The sequence below is a fragment of the Megalops cyprinoides genome, chromosome 6 (assembly GCF_013368585.1).
Source record: "Megalops cyprinoides isolate fMegCyp1 chromosome 6, fMegCyp1.pri, whole genome shotgun sequence".
NCBI classification, from domain to species: Eukaryota; Metazoa; Chordata; class Actinopteri; order Elopiformes; family Megalopidae; genus Megalops; species Megalops cyprinoides.
This window is the reverse complement of record NC_050588.1, coordinates 16639182-16663779: the sequence shown is the minus strand read 5'-3', so window position 1 is coordinate 16663779 and position 24598 is coordinate 16639182. Positions and strand designations below refer to the sequence as shown.

The window sequence follows — 24598 nt, the reverse complement described above, 5'->3', positions numbered from 1 at the left end:
CCTCCCCTAGATTTAGTGGAGGTCTCAACAAGTACAGGCATTATTCAAACCATGTCAGCATCAGATTCCTGGGGCCATGTACTGCCTGAATCCAGAGATTGGAGCCAAAAGACAAATGACACCTTCAGAGTCTTAACAGCAAACTATGTAGCGGTGAAATGTGGCTTCTCAAAAAAGAACGGAAAGGAGACAGTGACATCAATGTTGATAACTAATTTAAACAGAATAGACTGTATAAGATGCAGCTTTAATGTTATACTTTGATCCTTTGATAAAACTTATAAAAGTTATCTACTCATCCCCCCTCCCCCCCCTCAATCTGACAGGAATTCAGATGATTACCAGATTTTGTATATAACTGTTTTATGCTTTTCACAGTAAAATGTTTATAAATATGACTGTCACATTGTCAAGGATATCTGCTCTTAGTATGGAGACATTTATACTTTACAGCAAATGTCTTGAATCAAACTGTGTTTATGATTCAGCAAAATGTTACAGTTAAGCAGAAAAAAAATGTCTCATATTTCAGGTCAAATCTTCCTTCTTTTAAAAATCCTGCCAACATACAGTATTTGGACAGATAGGGTTCTCATCTAGCAGTGTGAGTACAGTGACATCTACAGGTGGATCACTGTAAAACACTGCACTGAATCAGAGAAGCACTCAGTTTACCTCCAACAGTGTTCAGTAAACATCCTGCAAAAAAAACCTAACCTAGCAATGGATTACAAGTACACCTACAACATATTGGCATTGATTTTGAATGGATTTTTGTATACCTTCATTGTTATTTTTTATCTATTGCCTTAAACCTTTGAATTGCAAAATATTTAGAACACTTTTCCTGGTTGCATTAGACTTCTTACAGCAGATCAACACAAAGACTACTAGGCCAACAACTGCAGTATGAGAATCAGATTATTTAGCAACTCGAAGGAACAACTTAATGCTCATTGCCAATGGAACATCCATATTGTTTATAAGCCTTTCATTTCTGCTATTGAATTATAGGCATATTACAAAATGCTCTTAATCTGCACCAACAAAAGCATTTTCTTATTTCACACAGCTGTGTTGACCTGTTCAAAGTGACTGTATGAATAATATGTTGACCTGTACAAAGTCATGTTGTGAATATCTGTGCTGACTCAGTGCTAAATGATTGCGCACACCAACATGCTTTCTTTGTCTGTCTTTTCAACAACAGTGAACAATTCTGAACCTGCAGAAAACACAAGGATACAAAGATGTGGAAGAAGTCGAAGATGGCGGATCAGACTGCTACTGGGCAGGGTAAGAGAAGTGCAACCCACTCTACCTCATCTTTTTTTGTAGTGCTGGAACAAGAAAGAAATCAAGAAAAAACAAAGGAAGAAACTGCACCAAGATGCAGTACCATCTAGACCTTTGGCAAGCATGGTACAGTTTTGTGTTTATTAATGTTAGCTTTCATGTGCTAAGTTGTGTCATATGTTAAACCTAGTTAAAAAGAATATTCCAACAGGCCTCTTATAGGTCCAACCCACTTCAACTTTCTTCTTTTCAATTATCTCTACTGTCGGTGATATGAGCGCATGAGATTTGTAGAAAAATGTGGGATTCATACAATGAAAAATAAAAACTGAAGAAAAACAGCAAATAATAGCAGTGCGTTTAATGCAAGAACATCAGAAGATCATCAAAAGGATATGAAGGCTGAAGTTCTCTGCTTACTAAAATGCAGATCTATGAGATGGCAAATTATGAAGACACCATCCAAGCTGTCATGTCATCCTGAGAAAATGGGCCTCTATTGCAGTGCCTTGTGCTATATATCTGGCCTGAAGAGCTCAAAGCAGATCAAAATGTCTAATTAGCGTCCCTAAGGAATGAGTTTACAATTTGGACAGTATTTATTGCCGAGACAAAAGTGTGACTTTAGTGACTGAGCAACAAATAAGGTGGCTTTTGCAGCAAGCACCACCCAGCCCAGTCCTACAAATCAAAAATCCAAGGAAGAAGAAAGCACAGAATTACAGCAAAAAAAGAAAAAAGAATGACATGGACATAGGCGTATGACCCATATTATGAGAAGCATGAGAGAGACTTCAAACTCACTTGAGTCAATCTGCACAGATGGGACATGTAATGAGGATGTTAGTCACGTCAGCCATGGAAACCATTCAAGCATAGCCATATTATATTCTGTGGAACAGAAAGGGATCATGGAGGCAGAGTACATGTATCTGAGGCCAAGAGCCATAATAAAAGATCTAAATATACAGACACAAGACCATATCACATATTCAAAAAAAAAAAAACAAAAACAAACCCTGGCACAAGAAGTAAACGGGACATGACTCAATGGCCTATTTGACCAAAAGTCCTTGGAAAACATGCAGGAATAAAGTCCTGCAGGGAAGATGCAGGACTTAAGAGTGTAAAGAACAAGGAAGAGCTGGAACCTCAGTTTTGAGGACCTATCATTGCATTGTAGAGAAGGAATTACAAGAAGAACAAAGTGGCTATAAAACACTGCTGGTTCACAATGGATGTAAACCACCTTCCCCCCTCCAGACTCCCCATTCAGTTCAGCTTCATGTAATTTGGTGTAAGAAAAAAAAATATATTGTGTGTATGTCTATGACGCTTGTGACCAGCACTGGTATATTTAAAACCTGCTAGTAACTGCTACACAACTGACAATTTACAGTTACGTCACATAACTTCAAATATATCAAAGTTTTCATTTAGCCAGACTGTTCCTCAAGATTTCATCATTTGTCAACTCAGATGCCAACCCTTATTAGAAGAGTTAGTCACACCATATATTAAATGTAACTTCAAAAGATTTTCATAAACCAAGCATTATCCTCAATGATATTACTACTTCTTGCGTGCGAGGGTTATGTATTTTTGCATAACCTACACTACCATCATAATGCAAAGCAATTGCTTTGGAATTCTTTAAATGGTAATGCCACACCAATAAAGGGTTATGGGTGCTTTGTGAAGATTCTATGAATTACACTAAATGTGTTTGTATGCTTTTTTGTTTGGCATTGGTACTGTGCTGTCTTCGTGTCCTCTTAACTCCTAAAAAGTGTTGAGCCTCAGCCATGTTTTTGTCAGTGTTAATATTCTCCTGTCCTGCTTCTTTCCATGTGCTTGCTACACTTTTACACAACCAGGTACTGAAGAGGAGCCCACAGGGAAAGGTATGTGGGAGAAATCCACAGCAATAATAAACCAAATATAAAGAGGCCAGCCTCTTTGATTCACTGAGATATTTTACCTGTAAACCATTTGTCATTAATATTTGTTTAAAATATCTGTTTCAAAATTGCAATTATTATTATTATTATTATTATTTTTATTTGTTTGTTTTATTTTTTGCAAAAAATAATTGGTTCCAGAGAAACCACCAAATAGTTATAGGTGGTATTTCTTAAACAGTAGTCAGGCCTACACAAACAGAATGGTAAAGAGTTAACAATCAGTTGACTAATTAATGAACAGAATCTTAGATTTACATAGTAATGGAAGGGTGTGCATTCCCATTGAAAAGTGTAAAACATAACCAAACTAATGTATTTGTACAGATCTATTAATCTGGACACTGGTCAAGTACACAATCATACTGTGATCTGATTGTAACAGTAAGAACTACTACTAATGCTATCCATTTTCTAATAAATTGTAATATTTGGAGTTTGTTAAAATGACTGCATTATCATTTGTGAATATTCCTTTTTGTAATGATATATTGGCCCTTTGCCATAATGGGACAAAAAGAAATAATAATTATCCACAATATACGAATATGGCCTACACTATGACATTCCCACATTATCACTGTTCATAAAATGCTTTATTTATTTTGTGAATTTGGGTGAATATTATTGTTCCTGTACAAACCTTCTACATTCTGATGTTACCAGTGGGAATCAAGAAGAAATCAAGAGTTCCTGGTGTCATGATAACACAGTTTGTGGAGGAACTGCCAGAGGGAAAGAGCACTCCAGACTTCACCCGGAAACCCATTGCCTTAACTATTCAGGAGGGTAAGGCTCCACCTATTTGTGGTAACAATGCCAGGTGCAGTTGGGTAATGATGAAAATTCTGTAAAGCATTGACATTAATTATCAGTCTAATTAATTTAAAGATTTAAATTCTGTCTAAATGAATATGCATCTAGTGACAACTGGAATTAATGACAGAGTTCTGAATATAGTTCTGAATTTGAGGGTTTCTTTATGCTTCAATAGCACAGGTTATGAGGCAAAGGCAACTGTGACAGCTTTAGTATTAGGGTTTTTAAGTCATTGATATATATTTGACAAATTTCAATAAAGTTCATCACGTTTATGTGCTGTATTGCATGTAGGAACAAAAATAGGAACAAATGACAAATTGTTCTTCCCCAATAGATGAAGAACAAGCTTTATTGTTTGTTTGAGTTTGACTGAATATATCTATGATTATTTTATATCACAAGTATATTTTGAAAAAAAAAAAAAAAAAAAAGCTTACTGCCTCACATCAGCTATAATATATGGACCAATATCCATGACCAGTACATATGACCACCACCATAAAGCATGAAATGTGCAGTAGAGAAGAAACTAAATCCTCATTCATAGCTAAGGATCACATTTCAAGTTAAGAGAGTCATGCACAGCACTATAATTATAATTTACACTTATAATTTATGATTATGACACCCAGGCAAGCTTACTGAAACATAATTTATCTTCAGAGGAAAATTCAGTTGCAAGAAATACCTACATTTTAGACTCTAGCACAGGGAGAAGGGCACTTTCCAGTTCTTCATATGTCATGGGAGAATAGTTGATTCAAAGTGATTGAAAATGCCACATGAAAGCATTACGAGTTTATGTCATTTAATTTCTGTTTTAATTTGAAATCATTTTTAAACCTGTGAGCTACATACATGTGCTGCACATCCTTTTTACTATGCGAGATTTTCTGTACAATGGAAATCTGTCGAGAAATGCAAGGATCTGAAGCTGATCCTTTAACTTCATGAAAAAGTCACATCTCTGTCTTGCAACTTGCAGGTAAATTGGCCACCTTCAAAGCCATTGTGACTGGAGATCCAACACCCACTGTAACATGGACCCGAAACAATGGAGATGTTTCTGACCCAAACCTTTACCAAACTAAATATGACCCAACTACTGGTGAACACACGATTTCGGTGAATATTTTTAATAAATAAATAAATAAATAATACAAAACGAAACAAAATAATCACATCACAGATTACAGGAAAACGTGTGTACTTGTGAGAAACATATCAGTGTATGGCTATCAGATGCACATGTGCAACAGATATATTCATTTTCTTTCATATATAAAAAAAAAATAATCCACCGATTCTTATACCAACATTTCAGAAAGTTTTTTTTTTTAAACTTATGAACGTTCCCCATTTGCATCATTATTAAATGGCCCGATATCGGTGCATGTTCCTTCTTGCAATGCATTCAGTCAATCAAGGAGAGGGAACAGAGACAGCAACAAAGATATTAAGAAATATAAAATTAGTAAATTAAGGTTAAAATTGGTATAATAAACATAACTGTATAATCGACCTACAGTTTTCTTACTTTATTATCAACTTCATTAAAGTATGTGCTCCAAAGATCCATTTCATGGGAGCCCATTCATTCATTCTGTGAGATTCTCTTAACAATTTAATATTTGAGTGCATTTATCATATAGGCTTACATATGTTATGCAGATTGCAATGCTTGGATAATCTACGGTTCTAATATTTGAAATACAACTGAATAAATCTGATCAAATGAAAGTATGTAGGGTGTTCAGTGGGGTGAAACATTTTCACCTGGTAAATTTATTAAATCTCATTGAGTTCTGTGCTTCACAGAATAATTTAGTACAGCAGACAATGGAATCAAAAATTTTCTTGTAGGTTATGGCCTATAAGCTTCCAACCAGTTAATAATTTATTCTGTTATTTCTCACCAGATGACAGGTAGCTATACCATGCAAGAGAATGGAAGCTTACCTGATATACGCCACCTATGCAACACTGACAGAGCTAGGCTGTTTTCTACAGAAATAATGACAATGACTAACGAGGTCTGGGTCTTCACACATATTTACCTTTGTACTGTCTAGGCCCATATGAACACACAGAGACTTAGATAACATGAAATACAAAAAAAGCATTTGATTTATAAGCTCATGAAAAAGTAAAATGTCACAAAAATGTTTTTTTTTTTAATGTGTCAACAGATGCCCAATGTGCTGCCAGAGCAAGCAGACACCTATAAATGCTTTGCTACAAATGAGTTTGGAAAGGCCATAGTCACGGTCATCCTGAATGTCATTGAAGGTAGGAGGCAAGCCACTGAAATTCACTGCATCTTAAAAAACAGTTTTGACTTCAAGAATGTCAGCCATCCCATCCAGTAGCACAGCCATTGTTTCAGTATTTCACAGTGTTTCTGGGTAGGTGTTCCATTTTTAATTACAAATAATTACCAACTGCTACCTTTGCAATTACTACCACCCTTTGAACAATTTGTCTGATGCATGGCCTTATGTCTTATGTTCTTAGTCTTATGTTCTTGTAATCTATTCATTGATGGTTATACCATACATACACTATATTGTATGCAGGGGATTTGTCCCGACATTATGATTCATTTATTTTATTGACTACAGTAACTGGACCACCCTGTAGCCGCATGTGCTGTACGTGCCCTTTCAACACTGAGCAGTCATAATGTATCTCAAAACATCTCTCCTACTCCTTTTCAGTGGGATATAAGAAGAACAAGGCGATGCAAGAGAAGCGAGGTGGGTCTTATGAGCACTCATGTAAAGCAACAGAATACAGGATCATGTGCATATAAAAACAATCAGACTGAATGAAATTTATAATTCAGTGTTTTTGCCTCCTAACTGCAGCAAAGGACGCAGAGATAAAAACTGCACTCAAGAGACGACGGTAAGGAAAATGTCCCGATAAATGGAGAGGAAAACCCTTAAATGATTTAAAGAGAATTAAAGGCAGGATAGGACAGTGTACCCATAGATAATATTGATCAAAATAAAAGTAATGTTCTCAAGGTATTACAGTATGTGCCACACAATTGCTCGCAAACACTCGCAAACTGCAAACAAACCAGAGATTCACTTGATCCTAACCCTGTATTTGTTTAAATCTACATTACTGTTATTTAGCAGTTGCTCCTATGTATATCGACTTACACGGGTTACAATTTTGACATGTTATCCATTTATAGAGCTGGATATTTACTGAGTCAATTGTGGGTTAAGTACCATCACCAAAAACAGTAGCGCCCCAGCGGGGAATCAAAGCGGCAACATTTTGGTTACAAGCCCTGCTTCTTACCACTATGCTACACTGCTGCCCTATAACTGTTTCATAGCTCAGGGCTTGAAAGAAGCCACTAAAATGCCCGTATGATGTATGGAGAATGCATACACTCAGCCTGGTCTAATATATCTATTGTATCATCTACATTAATTTGTGGAAAATTGGAAATTCTATCACATTGCACATCGAGCAGGGCAAATATTTAATTGTGTCATCTTAACACAATTAGAATTACAGTGTGATAGTGCATCTGCATCTGTCACATGTCAGTCTCTTCAAACTTATAAAAAACCTGGTGGGAAAAGGGAGAAGACTTACCACCTGACATCACCTTAAAATTCAATGTTTCTCTAGTCCTGTGCTACCTAAACCTGAAGGGAAAGGACCTAAGCTAGATGAAAAGTTCTGGGAGCTGTTGCTGAGTGCAGATAAGAAGGACTATGAACGTATCTGCGCTGAGTACGGGGTCACTGACTTCCGCTGGATGCTCAAGAAACTGAATGAAATGAAAAAACAGAGAGAAGAGGAACAAGCACAGGTGTGTAAACCTATAGGTACTTCTTGGCTGAGAGTCTGTTCAGGTGCTTTTAGTGTAAATAACCTGTGATATCCTACAGATACAGGTTAGGTTGAGGGATATTGGTAAAATTTGGCTGTAGGCACGCTTGGCCTAGGGCACTCTGATATCATCACTTTCTGTATGCTCTGGAAAAAGATTTTAACCAATGTTAATTATACAAAATTGATAATTACCTGAAAATTAAGATGGCATCATATAGGGCAAAGGTATCACCTTGTATTGTGGCTTTACAATAGGAAAAGGATGAAATATTAAATTATAACTTTTCACAAATTCTAACTCATATAACCAGTAGTAAAAAAAAAAAAAAAAATTACAGTAACACATCACTAAGTATGTTTCCGACATGATTTTTTTCTCAGCTTCCCTTATCGTTCACTTTCTCTATCTTCCACTGATTTATTTCACTGTGTCTTCCTAGTTCATTAAAAGCCTCAGTAACCTGAGACCTGTTGAAATTAGAGGAGATGGAACAGCATCATTTGAATTTGACATGGACCTCATAGACCCCAGCAGCAGGATTTTCATCTACAAGGTATGCATGCAGTTAATAATCTGTTCACTATCGATACTCTGGAGAGGGCATTACAGGATCACTCCGCTCTGACTTTGACAATAAATATCCATAAATTTCTTTATGAAATAATGTGCTTCCTATTACTTTGAGAATTCAGATAACATACATAAGTTGAAAGAAACAGAGCAATTTCATTAAATATTCTCTGGTTATGGTAGAGCAGATATAGGATCATTGAAAGATTAGTATTTACTCATACTTCTGGTCATTTAGGGTTAACTTCATGTTATTACACTTTTCCCTCTAATGTTACTGCAGAGACAGATTTTGGCTTTGCAGTGTGTAGTGTGTGGATTCATATCCCTGATGGGTTAGTGCGGTAGACCTTTGAGCCACGTATTTAGTCTAATTTCTTAAATAAATACACAGCTATATAAGTACATAATTTAGTACGCAAAAAGGATGCTTCCCTGGTTAAGGGCATCTGTTAAAAAATATTAAAAAAAGAATCTGAAAAGCCAACTCTGGCATACTATAGTGCAGAGCTGAGGAGCAGCCTAACCAACACCTGCAGGTCACCAAAGGCCAACTTTCAATGCAGTGTCCTTGAGACTTTCACACACATTAGTACTAACACTGCCCCTCACTTTAGCACTGTGATACTTTGTGATTTCTGCAGGACGGCGAAATGATTCCTTACACAAAGGAACTGGATATGGAAATGAAGCATGGGCTGAAGCAGATTGGGAAGAAATACGTGTTCACCATAAGAGATCTTCTGCCGGATGATGCGGGATTCTACCAGGTTGATGTTGAGGATGTCAACATCTTTTCCACTGACTTTAAGAGTAAGACCAGGAGGAAAACATATTTTCTTCTTTGTTCACTTACTAAAAATAAATTTGAGGATATATTATGATGTGCCTTTTGACATAATTTCAGTTTTAAACAAAACAGAACAGTTTCTTATTCTTGCTGAGGATATTTGCTTTGTAGCAATCCCACAATATGGGACAAAAGGTGCCAGGCATTTTTCAATTCGTACATTATTGATTTAACCGATCACTGGACAATTTCAGACATTGATATCTGCTTTGCATGCGTTGTCTGTGTTTACTATGCTTGCATTAACCTGTCTCTCCTTCACTCTCCCTTTTATTCAGCATAAATGAAAATTTAAGAAAAACTTTCCAAAAATGCTGTGTATACACTACTAACAACACAATTAAAGCTAAAATTGGCAAAACACACAGCTGATGACAGCATACTTTTTGCGAAAGAAAAAACAAACGGATTATCCTAATGATAGTCCTACCTTGTCATTCAATCACATCTGTGTCCATTTCCCAGTTCCCATGGTTGATTTCCTTGTGAAGCTTCAGGAAGTGAAGGCCATGGAGAGAGAGGACGCTGTCTTTGAGTGTGTTTTATCCCACCCCTTTTCCAAAATTATGTGGATGGGTAAGAACAGTCCCCTGGAGCAAGGGGAGAAGTATGACATCACAGTGTCTGAGGACAAGCTCATCCACAGATTAGTGGTGAAGGACTGTATGCTGGTGGATAAAGGCATCTATGCAGCTGTGGCTGGCATCAAGTCCTGCAGTGCCTGGCTTGTAGTAGAAGGTGAGTCAATTAATTCTATCATCATTCACGTCTCCTTTCAGATAAAAAGTTCAGTGTCTGGATTGCATTAAACAGTTTAGGAAAGAATGTGATGTTTAAGTACATCATAAAATAGAAACATAAAAGCCTAAAACATAGCCTACTGGTGACAGTAGCTTGTCTGTCAATATTATTTATGTTAAAGACAAATCCATCAACAATTCCTTATTTTTTGGAAATCCACTGGTATCGTTTCCTCCTAAATTGGTGGTTCATCCTGTCTTCCTTTAATCTTTCCAAGCTGACAATGATCCAAATCTGTACGGCAAAAAGAAAACTAGGAAAACCACCCAGGCTGGAGGGTCAGGGGTCGACCTGCAGAAAATCGCCCAGGAGCAGAAGGCAAAACTGCAGAAGCAGAAGGAGGAGCGAACAGAACCTCCCAAAAAAGAAGAGGAGCAGCCCCGGGGAGATGGGGGAGATGGGAAGGATGGATCTGGACAGAGCTGTGAGCCAGCACCGGACAGTTCAGGAGGCGACGGGTCTGGAGAAGCGGTCTCTGGGGGAGAGAGCCAGGGTGATGGGGAAAAAGTCATTCCTGTACCAGAAACCAGCACAAGTAAGAGGTTGCATGATTGTATTCACTGTTGCATGAATCTGTTGAGCCCCTATATGCACAGATGTTCTTTATGTCAACTGTAATTGTCATTGACTTATCTGTTATTTATATTGTTAAATTAATTGCTATTAATTGTTATGTTATTGTTGCAGCTGTTGTTGCTTTTTGGTTGTCCACCAAATTCAGCACATATACTGTATATATAAGTGTGTGTGTCACCATCTTTTCCACTGTGTTTATATTAACAGTTAAAGTTCAAACATTCATAATATTAGAGGTCTACAGGACAATGTAGTACTCTGTCTGTCTGTCTATATACATTTACATTAAGAACCATAATGTAAAACTGTGAAAATGGCACAATGACAATGGTTATGATAATTACTGATCAGATAAAGATGGAGCTGCAGAGAATACAGGGCAAGGATTGGTCCAGGATGCGGTCATTGGTAAGAGATTGCAAAGGTTGCACTGACATTTGCATGGATGGATGCAATGTCATTATCAAAGTCATTTGGAAACAAATGATTTTGGCAGTGGGTATGATAATTACTGACAGGCTCACTGTGTGAAAGCTCAGGGACATGCTAGATCTACCCTCACTGACATCTCACAAGCTTTAAGGTCACCATAGAATAATCACTAACCTACAATACTGCATATGTGAAATTGTAATAAAAAGATTAAAGCTATTCCAGATAAAAACCCTACATTTTCCCCTTTATTCACCATAACACTGGCCTCCTTGTGATCTGCTCAGGAGACAAATTTTCTCTTCTTGTTTTCCACAAACTGACTGCCACTAAACAATTAAAACAAAGTGCTAACAGTCATAATTTAACATACTATGTTTCAAATACAATACACAGTTTTGGGGATGCAGTTCACTTAAATCTCTTTCTTTTAATTGCATCTTCAAGCATAAATCTGACAGTTTAAGGACTGACATGGAAGGCACTAATTAAACAATTATTACTGATATCCACAGTGATGTCCATTTTTTTCCCTATTTTAATGTTTTTCAAAATATGTTTGTCCATTTTACATAGGCAAGTTACATATTGATGGCTTTCATGTAGCCTTTCATGCATTATTACTGAGATAATACAGATGTTGAATAAGTGGTCTTGTTACAGACTAATTTCTTGATATTACACCAATGTAGCACACAAACACAAAAGGCTGTTGTTATATTATCAGTTGCCAATTAAATCATGTAAATCTCCTCTATGAAATGGTGAAATCTTTGTTGAACCTATTTGCTCAAGTGAATAGTAACAAAAATTAATACAATGACTGTTATTCATGTGTTTCTTAATGTCTTATGCTGGGAATGTTAACCAATAACTAAAAAAAACTGGTGAAATTAGTGCCTTACATGTTCATGCTAAAATTAGAGGGCTTCCCCAGAATAACTTATACTGACAACTGTGAAAAAGACACACATTGACAGTAACTATGATGATTGCTGGTTAGATAGAGATGGAGCTGCAGAGAATACAGGGCAAGGATTGGTCCAGGATGCGGCCATTGGTAAGAGATTGCAAAGGTTGCACTGACAGCTGCATGGATGTTGGATGGATGCAATGTCATTATCAAAGTCATTTGGAAACAAATGATTTTGGCCATGCGTATGATAATTACTGACAGGCTCACTGGGTGAAAGCTCAGTGACATGCTAGACCTATCCTCACTGACCTCTCACAACCTTTACGGTTACCGTAGAAATACTACATTCCTTTCCCTTTATTAACCTTGACACTGGCCTCCTTGGGATCTGCAGAGACAAATAACAAGTGAAGCAGATGTGGTAGCACTTACGCATAGTTATATCATTATCATCAGGTACCTGCTTGTTTACCACATATTGACTAATACAGTGATAATACAGTGCTAACAGTCATAACAATACATTTCAATTCTATAATGTTTTTTTTTCAACAAAATAGACAAATTTTGGGATGCAGTTAACTTTGTTTATGTTTCAGTTGTATCTTTAAGCAATAATGCCATGCTTTACTAGCTAACATATAAGACAATAATGAAAAATATTAGTAACTAATAAGGAAGGAAATTCAATCCTTATAACTGAATTTGACATAGATAATTATTCAGTGATAAATATATTAAAATGCAAAATGTGGTTAAGTTGCTAGGCAAACATCAGAGTGGCAAGTTACCTATCGATGTGTATAAATAATTTCTCATGCATTACTGTTCAGATAATGTGTATATTGGAAAGGTAGTCTTAGTTTCAGATTAGCTAGTCTGGCAGTTATAGTTATTGGTGTTTTACATCTTAAAATTGTTTCCCCAAAATAACTTATGATGACAACTGTATTATAAAACTGTGAAAATGACACACATTTACAGTAATTATGATAATTACTGATCAGATAAAGATGGAGCTGCAGAGAATACAGGGCAAGGATTGGTCCAGGATGCGGTCATTGGTAAGAGATTGCAAAGGTTGCACTGACAGTTGCATGGATGGATGCAATGTCATTATCAAAGTCATTTGGAAACAAATGATTTTGGCAGTGGGTATGATAATTACTGACAGGCTCACTGTGTGAAAGCTCAGGGACATGCTAGATCTACCCTCACTGACATCTCACAACCTTTACTGTTGCCGTAGAATTATTGCTAGCCTACAATACTGCATATGTGAAATGGTAGTAAAATGATAAATGCAATTCTAAATTGAAATACTTAAATTTCCCAATGCTACACCAATAATAACAAGACCTGAGGATCCACTACTCAAAGCTGCTTTTATGAACATTTCACCCCCTAATGGTAAAACTTCATTACTGCAGTTAACACAGAGCTCAGTGAGTGAGTATTACAACTGAAGGACACTTCACTTGGAGTAAAAAAGAAGAAAAAAACAATACACAGCGTTCAATTTTTATACTTTTATCTGTTTAACCAAACCCCTTAACACTACAAAAACAGCAATATGAAATGATATGAAAAGACACCTACTGTGATACCTTGGTTGATGCTTGTTTTCATGGATAATTATGCTTATTATGTGGGACAAGAGTTTGTCACATAATTACTTGAGTAATTCCAGTACTCCTACAATAACCTACCTTAACACCAAACCCAACTCTACCTTACTTAAATCAAATATCACATTAAGTCATTTAAATTACAGTAAAGAGTTTGGGTTATGTGAAATATTACACAATATGAACAGAAATAATGGATCAGATATCCTTTTTAGCTCAAGTTTTGACTTGTCACGTAAGGTGAGCAATGATAAAACTATGACCGATAATATCATGTAAAACTGAAATTCACATGTTAAGGGAAACAAGCAAAATATTAACATAATTTGGATATTTATCATAAAGATAGAGATATTTCCCTCCATCTGTCACCAGTTTTATGTTGCACCTAACACCGGATTTTAAATGCAGTATCATTAGATTTTTTAAGACTGAACACTGACAAAATTAATTTTGCTAGGAAAAAAAAAGCAAAACATTATACCATCTATCTCTTAATTTCCTGACCACTTTTGATTTGATGCAGGGACATTGTTATCAAGTTCCAACACCTTAGCTTGTCTTACTGTAGTCTTATTATAGGTTGTGTGTTCAGTGATACGAAAGTGTTTATCTTTGTGACTACTACCAGTCCAATGTGATGGAATGCACTGTCATATCTATATTGACTATAAACCACCCTCAACAAGAACATGAGTTGCTACAGTCACCACGGGTGATTGCCATGAATGTCACAGTTAATCAACAACAAAGTGGGAAGACAAGACGAAATGTGCACGGGTACTCACTGAGACACTGAGCAAAAAAACTGGGTGAACAACATGAACAATGGATGAAGTACACCCAAACACCTCCACAAGTAGAAAACACACTACTCCGACTGTATAAAAAACATCTTTAAACTACAGAATCATCTGCAGATAAAAAAGGATCAGCAAAGACTCAAAGAGACAAAGAAACAAATAAACACAACTAAAGCATTTTCTTCATCTTTACATTACATTACGTTACATGTATTTACATGCAGTTTTTTGTCTTCAAGGTCAAATTTTAGTCCACACTGTACTCTTGTCCCTCTGAGTGAGTGACAGACAATGAGCAAAAAATAATGGAGGCAGAGAAATATTATTTGGTAATTGCATTGAACCTGTCGTGGATTGTTTTTCATCACAATCACCTATCAGTAAGTGATTAGTTGTTACCTAACTTTACAGTAATTATTCAATCCAAATAAAATAATGGTAATTACAATAAAATGTGATTTACAGAAAATACTTGGCTATATCTAATATTATATTGACATTATATTAAATAACTATTAGATAGCCATTTTAATTTTTATATAAAAATGTATATCCTGTGAGGTGAACAAGGATAACACTATGTATCACATTAAAAAATCAATGCGTAATAGGTGATCCTTATTTCAAACCACATTACAATGAAAATGCAAAATGAATACAGTTTTCAGATACTTATCTCTTTATCTGCCTCCCCTACTTGTAGTTCACCATCTCTGATTTTTATGGCCACCGAGTACCTAATGGGGACTGAAATAGAAGACTGACAGGTTTGAATGGCAAACCCAATACAAAAGTCGAAAGACCTCAATTTAAAAGATTTGTCTTTGCAAAATGGAGAAGGAGTGGAAAAAGATGTCTGCATCTTATACTGGGTAGAAAAACTTCAATGTTTACAAACTGCAAAAAGAAAGACTTCAGTATAATTTAAGTTCAAATTCAAAGTGTATGCATACATAAGGATTAACATTTTTTCACTGGTAAGTACATTGTATATGGTTTGGTGGCGTTAAGTACTTTTGGATTGAACAGGTTATGGAATAGGCAATGGTTTATGGAAATTCAACTATTCAAAACTTTTCAATTTTAAGGAAATAATACTGTACTACATAATGGGAATTTACAAAGAAACCAATTGCACAATTTATAGGCAATTACACTGATGATCTATTTTTGAAAGTGAACACCAAGACATACCCAGTAACTGTTCATCCACTGCTTTCAGAGAGCAAACCTCATTTTACCAGTGGACTGACAGATACCACTGCTGGCAGAGGTCAGCCAGCAGAGCTGTCCTGTAAACTGAGCAGTGAAGACTGGGAAGGAGTCTGGTCCAAAGATGGGGAAAAGGTGAGGTTTACGCTACTGTATATCTTGATAAAATTGATCCACTTGCAAAATAACCTCCAAGACAAGGAAGATAACCAAAACTGGTATGTGAAAACAGCTACTTAACAATAGAGCAAGCTTTTTAACACAGGTTTGAAAAAGATAACAGTACCTATAGCTCTTTTTTGCCTCATGGATTTATCAGGTTTTTCTATAGACAGTAGATACAGTATATGGACTCTGTATATCAGGAATGCATTCAATATTGCAGAGAAAGTAGAGCTCTAGCTATGAAGATGATTCATAATGCATAAATATTTTTCTCCTGTGTGCTAGCTTGAAATAAACACATTATCAGTTATTCTGGCTAGTTTCACTTTTACAAAGTGTTTATGATATCCATTACAAATAAGCTACAATAAACTACATTTACACCATCTTTATTGCATATTTCCCCCACTGGAATTGTGTCTAAAGAATAGTCAGATACTCGGAAAGGTTAATATTTAAACCATTTAGTAAATTTGAAGTGAACTTTCTCATTTCAAAATAATTGACTGTTACTACCTTTGTTACATCTGCACTGCTGACTCTTCATGGTGAGATGCAATAAATGATTTCTGTGTTTTATGTGTCTCTGGTCAGCTGTCATCCTCAGATGCATTGGCCATCGCTAAAGATGGGGCCAGCCACAAGATCACGATTCACAGTTGCAAAGACAGCGATGCGGGGCAATACCAGTTTGAAGTTGAGGGATGCAAAACAGAAGCAAAGCTCACTGTGGGAGGTTAGAAAATATATCATTACAGCTTACTTTATTTACACTGACTTTAAAGACTCAGAGCATTTACTTTACATCTGGGATACTAGGATTGCATGAGTCATATCAACATTCTGATCAGAGGCTGATCATGTTAGAAGTGTGCTTAGTCTTTACGGTCAGTGTTTTTTTTTAGAGTGATGTTTTGTATGTGATCTTTAAATAAATATTTGTCATTGCAGACCCACCTATGTTTGACATCGACGAACTGCACAGGTTCTCCAAGCCTGTGATTGTGCGAGTTGGTCAAAACGCGACATTCAAGATGGCGTTTTCGTGCCAGGATCAGGTGGAGGTGAACTGGTTCAAGAACTGTGAATTGCTGCGGGATGGTGGCAGTGTCAAGATGGTAAAAGAGCCCATGCACAGTCGACTACTCCTCAGAGAGTGTCTGCGCACAGACACTGCAGAAATCACGATCCAGCTTAAGAACGAATTCGGCAGCATTGAGGCTAAAACCAAACTCATTGTGCTTGGTAAGTGAAACCAAGCGAATGAGAGACTACCTCATTCCAGAAGATGTTTAAGAAGACAATCTACAGTAATACTTTAGCTTGCTGTTACACAGAGGGGTGCCTTCTTCTTTTTTTTTTCTGGCAGACAAGCCAGGTCCACCGCAAGGCCCGGTAGAGGTCATTGATGCATCATCCACACTACTAGAGATTAAGTGGGGTCCCCCAAAGGATGATGGTGGCTCCCCAGTGACAAATTACATAGTTGAGCGTCAACAAATTGGACAAGGGACCTGGAGGAAGCTGGGGGAGATCCCTGCAGACCCCACCAGCTACAGGGACAGGAATGTGTCCCATGGCAGAAGGTACAGCTACCGTGTCAGTGCCGTGAACGCAGAGGGTACCAGTGAACCTATGGAGACGGAGTACATCATGGCGGGCACATTGGGTGAGTTTATTGCCCCAGTTTCCTTTGTGTGACCTTGAGACCTTGATCTTACTTTACAAGAGGGTAACAATTAGGGCAACAGTGTTGTGTAATGCTAAGTAACAGGACTCAAAACCTATGGTCACTGGTTCAATTCCTAGATGGGGCACTGCTGTTGTGCACTTAGGGCATGGTGCTTAACCCAAATTGCCTCAATAAATAGCCAGTTGTACCAATAACATGTAGAAACAAAAGCTATAATCTCTCTGTATAAGAGTAGCTGCTAAACAAATGTAACAGATGAAGATTCAGGATCATCGTAATGACAATCTAACACAATTACACCCAGAAAGGTTTTCAAGATAATGACCCTTGACAGACAATGGTGAAACATTGGTTAAAAAAACTGACTAGGCCTACTTCTTTTTGAATAACCAAATGTTGTTTCAATATATTCCTGTTCAAATGTCTTAGTATTCCCTGGTCCACCAAATCCACCTAAAGTGGTCAGTGCGTTCAAGAACTGCATCAATCTGGCGTGGACTGCCCCTGATGACACAGGAGGAACCAAAATTGTGGGCTACATCTTGGAGAAACGCAAGAAGGACACTACTCAATGGGTTGCTGTGAACCCTCCTAATGAGCCTATTGAAGGTCTTAATTTCACACTCCATGACTGAAATCAAGTTTATATTCCCTTCATGTGTTTGTCATAATGTTAAAGTTCAAATAACTACAGAAATACTAAACAGACAAATATAGCTGAAAAAAGAAAAAAAAAAAACAAGATGTAGAAAAAGCACAAGGTATGACTGAATGAAGGTCTATAATTTCTTCAACTCATTTTAAAGTTAATACATTATTAAATATTCAAGTCTGTATCACCTCTTCTAAACAGTATTTTTATAGTTTAGTATTACGCATTTTTCAGCACCAGTTCTCAAAGTTCTCACATTATGGTTGCTTATTAAACAATGTCTTTATGTTAAACAAAGAATTTACTATTTTTAAGTGCAATGTTGCATGGAACATGGTTATGAAATGATGAAATTGCAGTATTAAAAGCTGGATTGTTAAATGCTATGCTGCAATTTTACCTCACAGATGAGAAGTATGCAGTGAAAGATGTCATTGAGGGAATGGAATATGAGTTCCGTGTGGCAGCAGTCAATGCTTCTGGGGCTGGCGAACCCAGTGCACCTTCTGCCCTTGTGTGTGCAAAAAACCCAGACAGTAAGTCAACATATAGCATAGCCATTCTGTGAATAAGATTTCACCTCCATTCATTTTTAAAATAATCATTTAGCAAATTCTACACCCATTTTGCCTTTGAGAGGAAAGACTGAAGTGTGATTTTTTTTGTGCTTGAACACCATCATTGTCAGGGAACACAGGTCCTCCAGCTGATGACACAGATAAGACCCTTATATCCTTGTCTTTGTCATTTTTTTTAAATTACTATACAGGGCAGTGGTCATTATGTAATTTTTATAACTGTAATTATAAGACAATACATTCATATATCCAGGGTTGGGAGGGTTACTTTTAATATGTATTCCACTACAGATTCCAGAATACTTGCCCTAAAATGTAATTTGTAACATATTCCGTTAGATTACTTAAGGTAAGTAACGTAATCTAAATACTGTACTTTGGATTACTTTCTAAACACTGTTTTTAATTTTTAAAAGTATGTAAGTAAAAGTGGGAATGTGGCATATAGCCTACTGGTTGGGTGATTCTCACAAACTATGCCCAAGTGATGTCAAAATCTAAATGGCTAAACTTGAGTTATGAAAGTTTTAAAAGGATGTGCACCAGTATAATTCTCATTATTATCATATGTTTTATGATGAAGGGAAAAGACCAATTAAAAGGTCTATTTTGCTGAACTTTTCACATTTAGACAAACAGGTGCATGAAATGATCACAACAGTACATTAGAAGCAGTTTTCAAAATATTTTAATAGACTTACTTGAAAGAGCAAGATGGAATCGGAAGAACGTTCTTAACGGTTTTTTAAAGACTGTTTATCCGACTAAAGCTATGTTCACACTAGCTACGTTTACATGCACACATTTTTCAATAAATGCCGTCCTTGTTAATTATACAATCTCATGTTGTAGCTTTTGCAAGCACATAAACTACAGACAATCTGTGCTGTTTCACGAGCATAATCATTTACTCTGTTTACAATTGGTGTCAATTATTCTGTGAATTATTTGTTTTATTGTTAATCAAGGAGGATACAGGGGAACGGGTTGAAAGTAATGATAGATTTAAAGGTAATGTTTCCGTTACCCCTGTTTCCAGCTCACCCGCCGCCACTGCATTGGTTCACCATTATACACAATATTACAAAATAAAGAAGAAAAGTTCTGATGATATATGTAAATTATTGTGTCTGATTTCTAGTGAGGCCACGTTTCAAAAATCCTGAAGATTTCATGGTGGTGAGAGCAGGAAATTCGGTGCGAGTCAAAATCAACTACGAGGTAAGCAGGACAAAGATGTAGACTTAATATTTTCAGAAAATCATTATATATATATATATATATATTTATATATATATATATATATATATATATATATATATATATATATATATATATATATATATAGAGAGAGAGAGAGAGAGAGACACGCACACACACACACGCACTCATTGTTGTAATTTGTCTAAGTGCCTTGATAATCATTCAGGAGACCGTTCAATGGAATGGGTAACAAATTGACTATGTTCATAGAAAGCTATGCAAGAATGACCACATGAAGAAAGCTATGAAGAAGACCATATCCCATTGAAATCAGTGAAGTTTCTTATTGTCTGCAGGCTTCTCCTCCACCAGAAATAACTTGGCTGAAGGATGGTGAGCCTGTGTCCCCATGGATCAACATTATAAACATTGAGGGAACTTCCCAGCTCGTAGTCCCCTCATCAAAGCGTTCTGATTCAGGGATCTACACCATCATAGCCAAGAATTCAGTTGGCCAGGCCAGCTTTGATGTTGAAGTCAGAGTAACAGGTAATATCAAGCTCCTTGTCTAGGTTTCACAACTGCAGTAAAATATCATTTCCAGTGCTGTAGCCAACTTTCCCTAGCATTTCTGATATAATGAAAAGTTGAAGTGATTTTGCTGAGCAGATTGTTGCAAACTTAAAACTATGTTCTTGTTTTAAGACTGGCAAAGCACTTTGGTGGGGTACCAAATTACTTTTCTAATCGGACCAGTTTCAATACATACTGTGAAATCATGGTAAGTTATCAATGCATGACCAATGCATGTATAGCATGCTATTGTCTAACAGTTTTTCTGTTATCCCTTCTTTTGCCTAATGCCAGATGAGCCCAAGAAACCAGGTCCAGTGGAGCTGGAGCAGATCGTGCATGGCAAAGTGATCGTGTCCTGGGCACCATCTCCAGACCAGGAACTGGATGACCGGCTGCACTACATGGTAGCTGAGCATGACTCCAACACACGTGTTTGGAAAACCGTGGCTGACCGTCTCACGACCACCAGCTACACTGCTGTCAACATCATGTCAGGACAGGAATACCACTTCCGCGTGTACGCCAAGAACGACATGGGCCTCTCCGAACCCTCCGAATCACCAACCTGGGGGATGAACAGCTACAAAAGTTTGTTCATTCACTTAAAAGACTATTGTATTCCAAAGATGTTACTCAAAATAGCATAATTTAACTTTCTTAAATTTCTATTTTTAAATGTCCTAATTTGAATCTACGACTAGTAAACTGCAACATTTAAGATTCATTCCTGAAAGTCTAGAACACAGTTTCTCAAGCATTAGTATACAAGCAAGCAAGCTAGCTTCTCTTTCTCCAGAAAAGGTGTACAATGTAGTTAATAGCTAACTATATGAGGAAATTGCTATGCATTTGATTTTCCTCGCAACACATGCATTCTCCAAAAGATAGAAATCAATGGTAAGGTTTGGTTTTTCATGTTATTCCATTTAAATAAAAGGTCACAGTACATCACAGGTAAGTAGTGGCTGTGAGTGGTACTCCATGGCATTTGTGAAATGTTTTGCATCTTGATACGGTGGTGGTTCATAGGGTAACCATGTCACAAAGACGAAAGAGTCAGACCTACGATACCAGTCATTGCTTTTACTGCGGTACAGTGGAGTGGAGACTCTCTAAGCCTCACAACTGTACTATGCAAGATCTAGGCTGTTAAATAAATGGGCAGAATGTAGTTAACTGGCAGGTATTTTCTCCCAGAAAGTGTTTAAATAGCAGCCTTTTATGATAGTTAAGGGTTAATTTTCTTTTTACATTGTTTCATAAAAAGAACAATGTTTTATCACAGCAGTCACAAGCCTGATCTCAAATATTGGTAAAGGAACTCCAAATTAATTAATTAACCCAGTTAAACTCTTGTCCCATTTTGTTATTCCCATATAGTGTCAGTGGCAGTGAATACGCCGACAGCCATCAGCTTCGAAAGACCACCATCTATCCTCGTCCCCTTGAAAGTCCACACCCACCCGAATGGCTACCAGTGCTACATGACCTGTGCAGTGAGCGGGTGTCCCACCCCTCATGTCACATGGTATCTCAACAACACCAGCCTAGAGTCAAATCACAACTACTACATCACCAATGCATATGGCGTCTGCTCAATGTACATCCTCAGGGTCTCGCCCGAGGACAATGGGGAGTACAGAGTTGTCGCAGTCAACTCCCTCGGCAAGGCAGAATGCTCCACCAAACTCACAGTCAAAGGTACGGGTCCCAGCTGTCAAAATGTAAAAGTATGACTCTAACGCAAAAAACCCTAGCGTTTTTGAAAATGTCAAGTGTGTCACCTAACTTTGATTAAATTGTTCTTTATATATTTGTACCAGATACTGTATGACAAAGGCTGGGAGGAATTCACCATATGCTTCTAACAGTTATTTTGTCATTCTCTCTTTCCTTTTTTCCAGAGTAAAGCAGCAATATGGTCAAGATGATGAGGCACACATTGGGTGCTTTTATAAAATGACAGTTTCCTACAATCTCAGCTATGCTTGAGTTTTATGTAGAAGTCTAAAATACATAAGTATAAAGTAGAGGGCAGTATAGATTGTGGTTGAATAGAGTGGGGCTGATGTTATTGAGGTCACAATGTGATGTATTGCAGATCATAGAATATGCTGTATATGGTGGGGCTATTACCATGTCCAGAAGGGTATTATGTTCTTCACTAACAGTTGCATGAAGAAGAAATATTATATCAAAACTGCAAAGTACTGTGTGTGAGAGTAGAGCACTTATACACATAACTAGCCAAGACATTGTTATTTCTGGAAAATAGAGTAGCCACCTATAAAATTAACCAGGACTTTGTTTTTTTCTGGAAAATAGACAAGCTATGTACACAATTAGCCAGGACTTTGTGTTTCTGTGAAATAGAGTAACTACCTACATAATTAACCAGGACTTTGTTTTGTGCAGCCCTTTTTCGTTTCCCTGTGTTGACAGCCATCAACAACCACCATGCTATCAACTCTTAGCTTCCAATACCACGATTCCTGATATTATTAACCCAACTCTAGAGGAGAGTTCCTCAGAAATTAATCATTTATCACCAGTATGCAGTAAAAATCTGCATGCTTATTGAATGAGGGGATTTGGGTGATGAACAGTTCATTGCCATCCTTGACAAGGTCTGAAGACCCATATTGGCCCTGCATGATCGCTGTGTCCACCAACAGAGAATTAACAGGGTATTGTCTCCTTTTTATTTTTCTAAATATAGAAAACTGTGCTGCAATAAGTTTCAGATCTTCAGATCACAGTTTATTTACTTTCTTCGAATGCCTTGTCACATCTCATAAAATGTAATTTCACTACAATTACGACCACAGCACAATTTATGACTAGTGACTTCTTTGACTAGTGTTGACAGTTTACTGCAGTCTTTTTCCCTCATATAATGTTCAAGGCATATACAAGGAGTTTTTGAGCATGAAACTACATTCAACAACATTAGATGATGACAAGGTATAGGTGTGCTGCTTTTTGTCTTTAATGGCAAACTTATGCTTTGCTTTTATGAATAAAATTTTGATTTGACCTTCTGATGTTGCAGTGTTTATGTGTGTTTGAGTTTCAATGAATCCGAACTCAGTGAATCTGAACAAGTAGTGATATTGATTCAATGACTAGTCTGATATTGATTGCACAATGTTTCTTTAGCATATTCAAAAGCCAATAATTTAAGCAACATGTACAATAATTTTCAGGTGCACATTATCATATATATTACTCTGCTTACTACTACAGGGTTTTTGTCTTGTAGGTGTAAAGTTTTAAAATGAAGAATTTAAACAAAAATACCACCATTAATGCCATACTTGGCTGTGTGAACATCCTGAATAACCAATATATGTCAGTGGGACAGTACTACTAAGGGATATCACCACCTAAACTGATGGAGTGAAAATGTTTGCACATCTATTCAACTCAAAGCAGTCAACAATACACATCTGGTTAAACATCAGATAATTTTCACATTAGATTTTAAGACTTCTCCAGACATATCAGGAAGGTTCTAAACTCTCAACAACTGCCAAATTGTTGTTAGTTTTGTTACCACATCTCTTAGGCTATGACTGTTCTGTCAGTCGCATCACTGATTATGTTCCAACAGAGATTATAGTGCCATCAAGTAAGATGCTGTACCTTGCAACATGTTGATAAAAGTGAAATGATGCAGGCTCTATTCAAATATACATTTTTGATTATCAGTATTGCAGATATCACATTGAATGTATTTCATTAAATGTATATAATTGACATTCAGGAACTCTGTTCCAGACTTACAAAAGTGGATACACACAGTTTTGGCTAACAGCAGAGACAATGCTAAATAATTAGTGTCACAAACAATAGCAGGAGTCATTATATAAAAGACAGCCATATTACTGTGGTAGGTAAACCAAGGGGAAGGATATGGAACTGATTAATCCTTCCATTTAACTTGATCAATTAATAATTTAAGATTTAATGTTTGAGGACTTGTTTCGTTGTCATAATATA

General features: G+C 36.8%; 1 protein-coding gene across 1 annotated transcript; it reads left to right on the top strand.

Moving 5' to 3' along the window:
- Positions 1 to 1250: 1250 nt before the first annotated feature.
- Positions 1251 to 23070, top strand: igfn1.4 (immunoglobulin like and fibronectin type III domain containing 1, tandem duplicate 4). The gene is made up of 22 exons (XM_036530785.1): positions 1251 to 1296; positions 3924 to 4046; positions 5065 to 5204; positions 6269 to 6368; positions 6797 to 6835; positions 6947 to 6986; positions 7734 to 7917; positions 8381 to 8494; positions 9156 to 9324; positions 9827 to 10099; positions 10380 to 10697; positions 15740 to 15864; positions 16489 to 16630; positions 16846 to 17139; positions 17264 to 17563; positions 18017 to 18196; positions 18647 to 18775; positions 19959 to 20038; positions 20377 to 20569; positions 20888 to 21184; positions 21977 to 22297; positions 23039 to 23070. Exons 1-22 carry the CDS (start codon positions 1251 to 1253, stop codon positions 23068 to 23070), a joined length of 3639 nt encoding a protein of 1212 aa, XP_036386678.1.
- The last annotated feature ends 1528 nt before the right edge of the window (positions 23071 to 24598 follow it).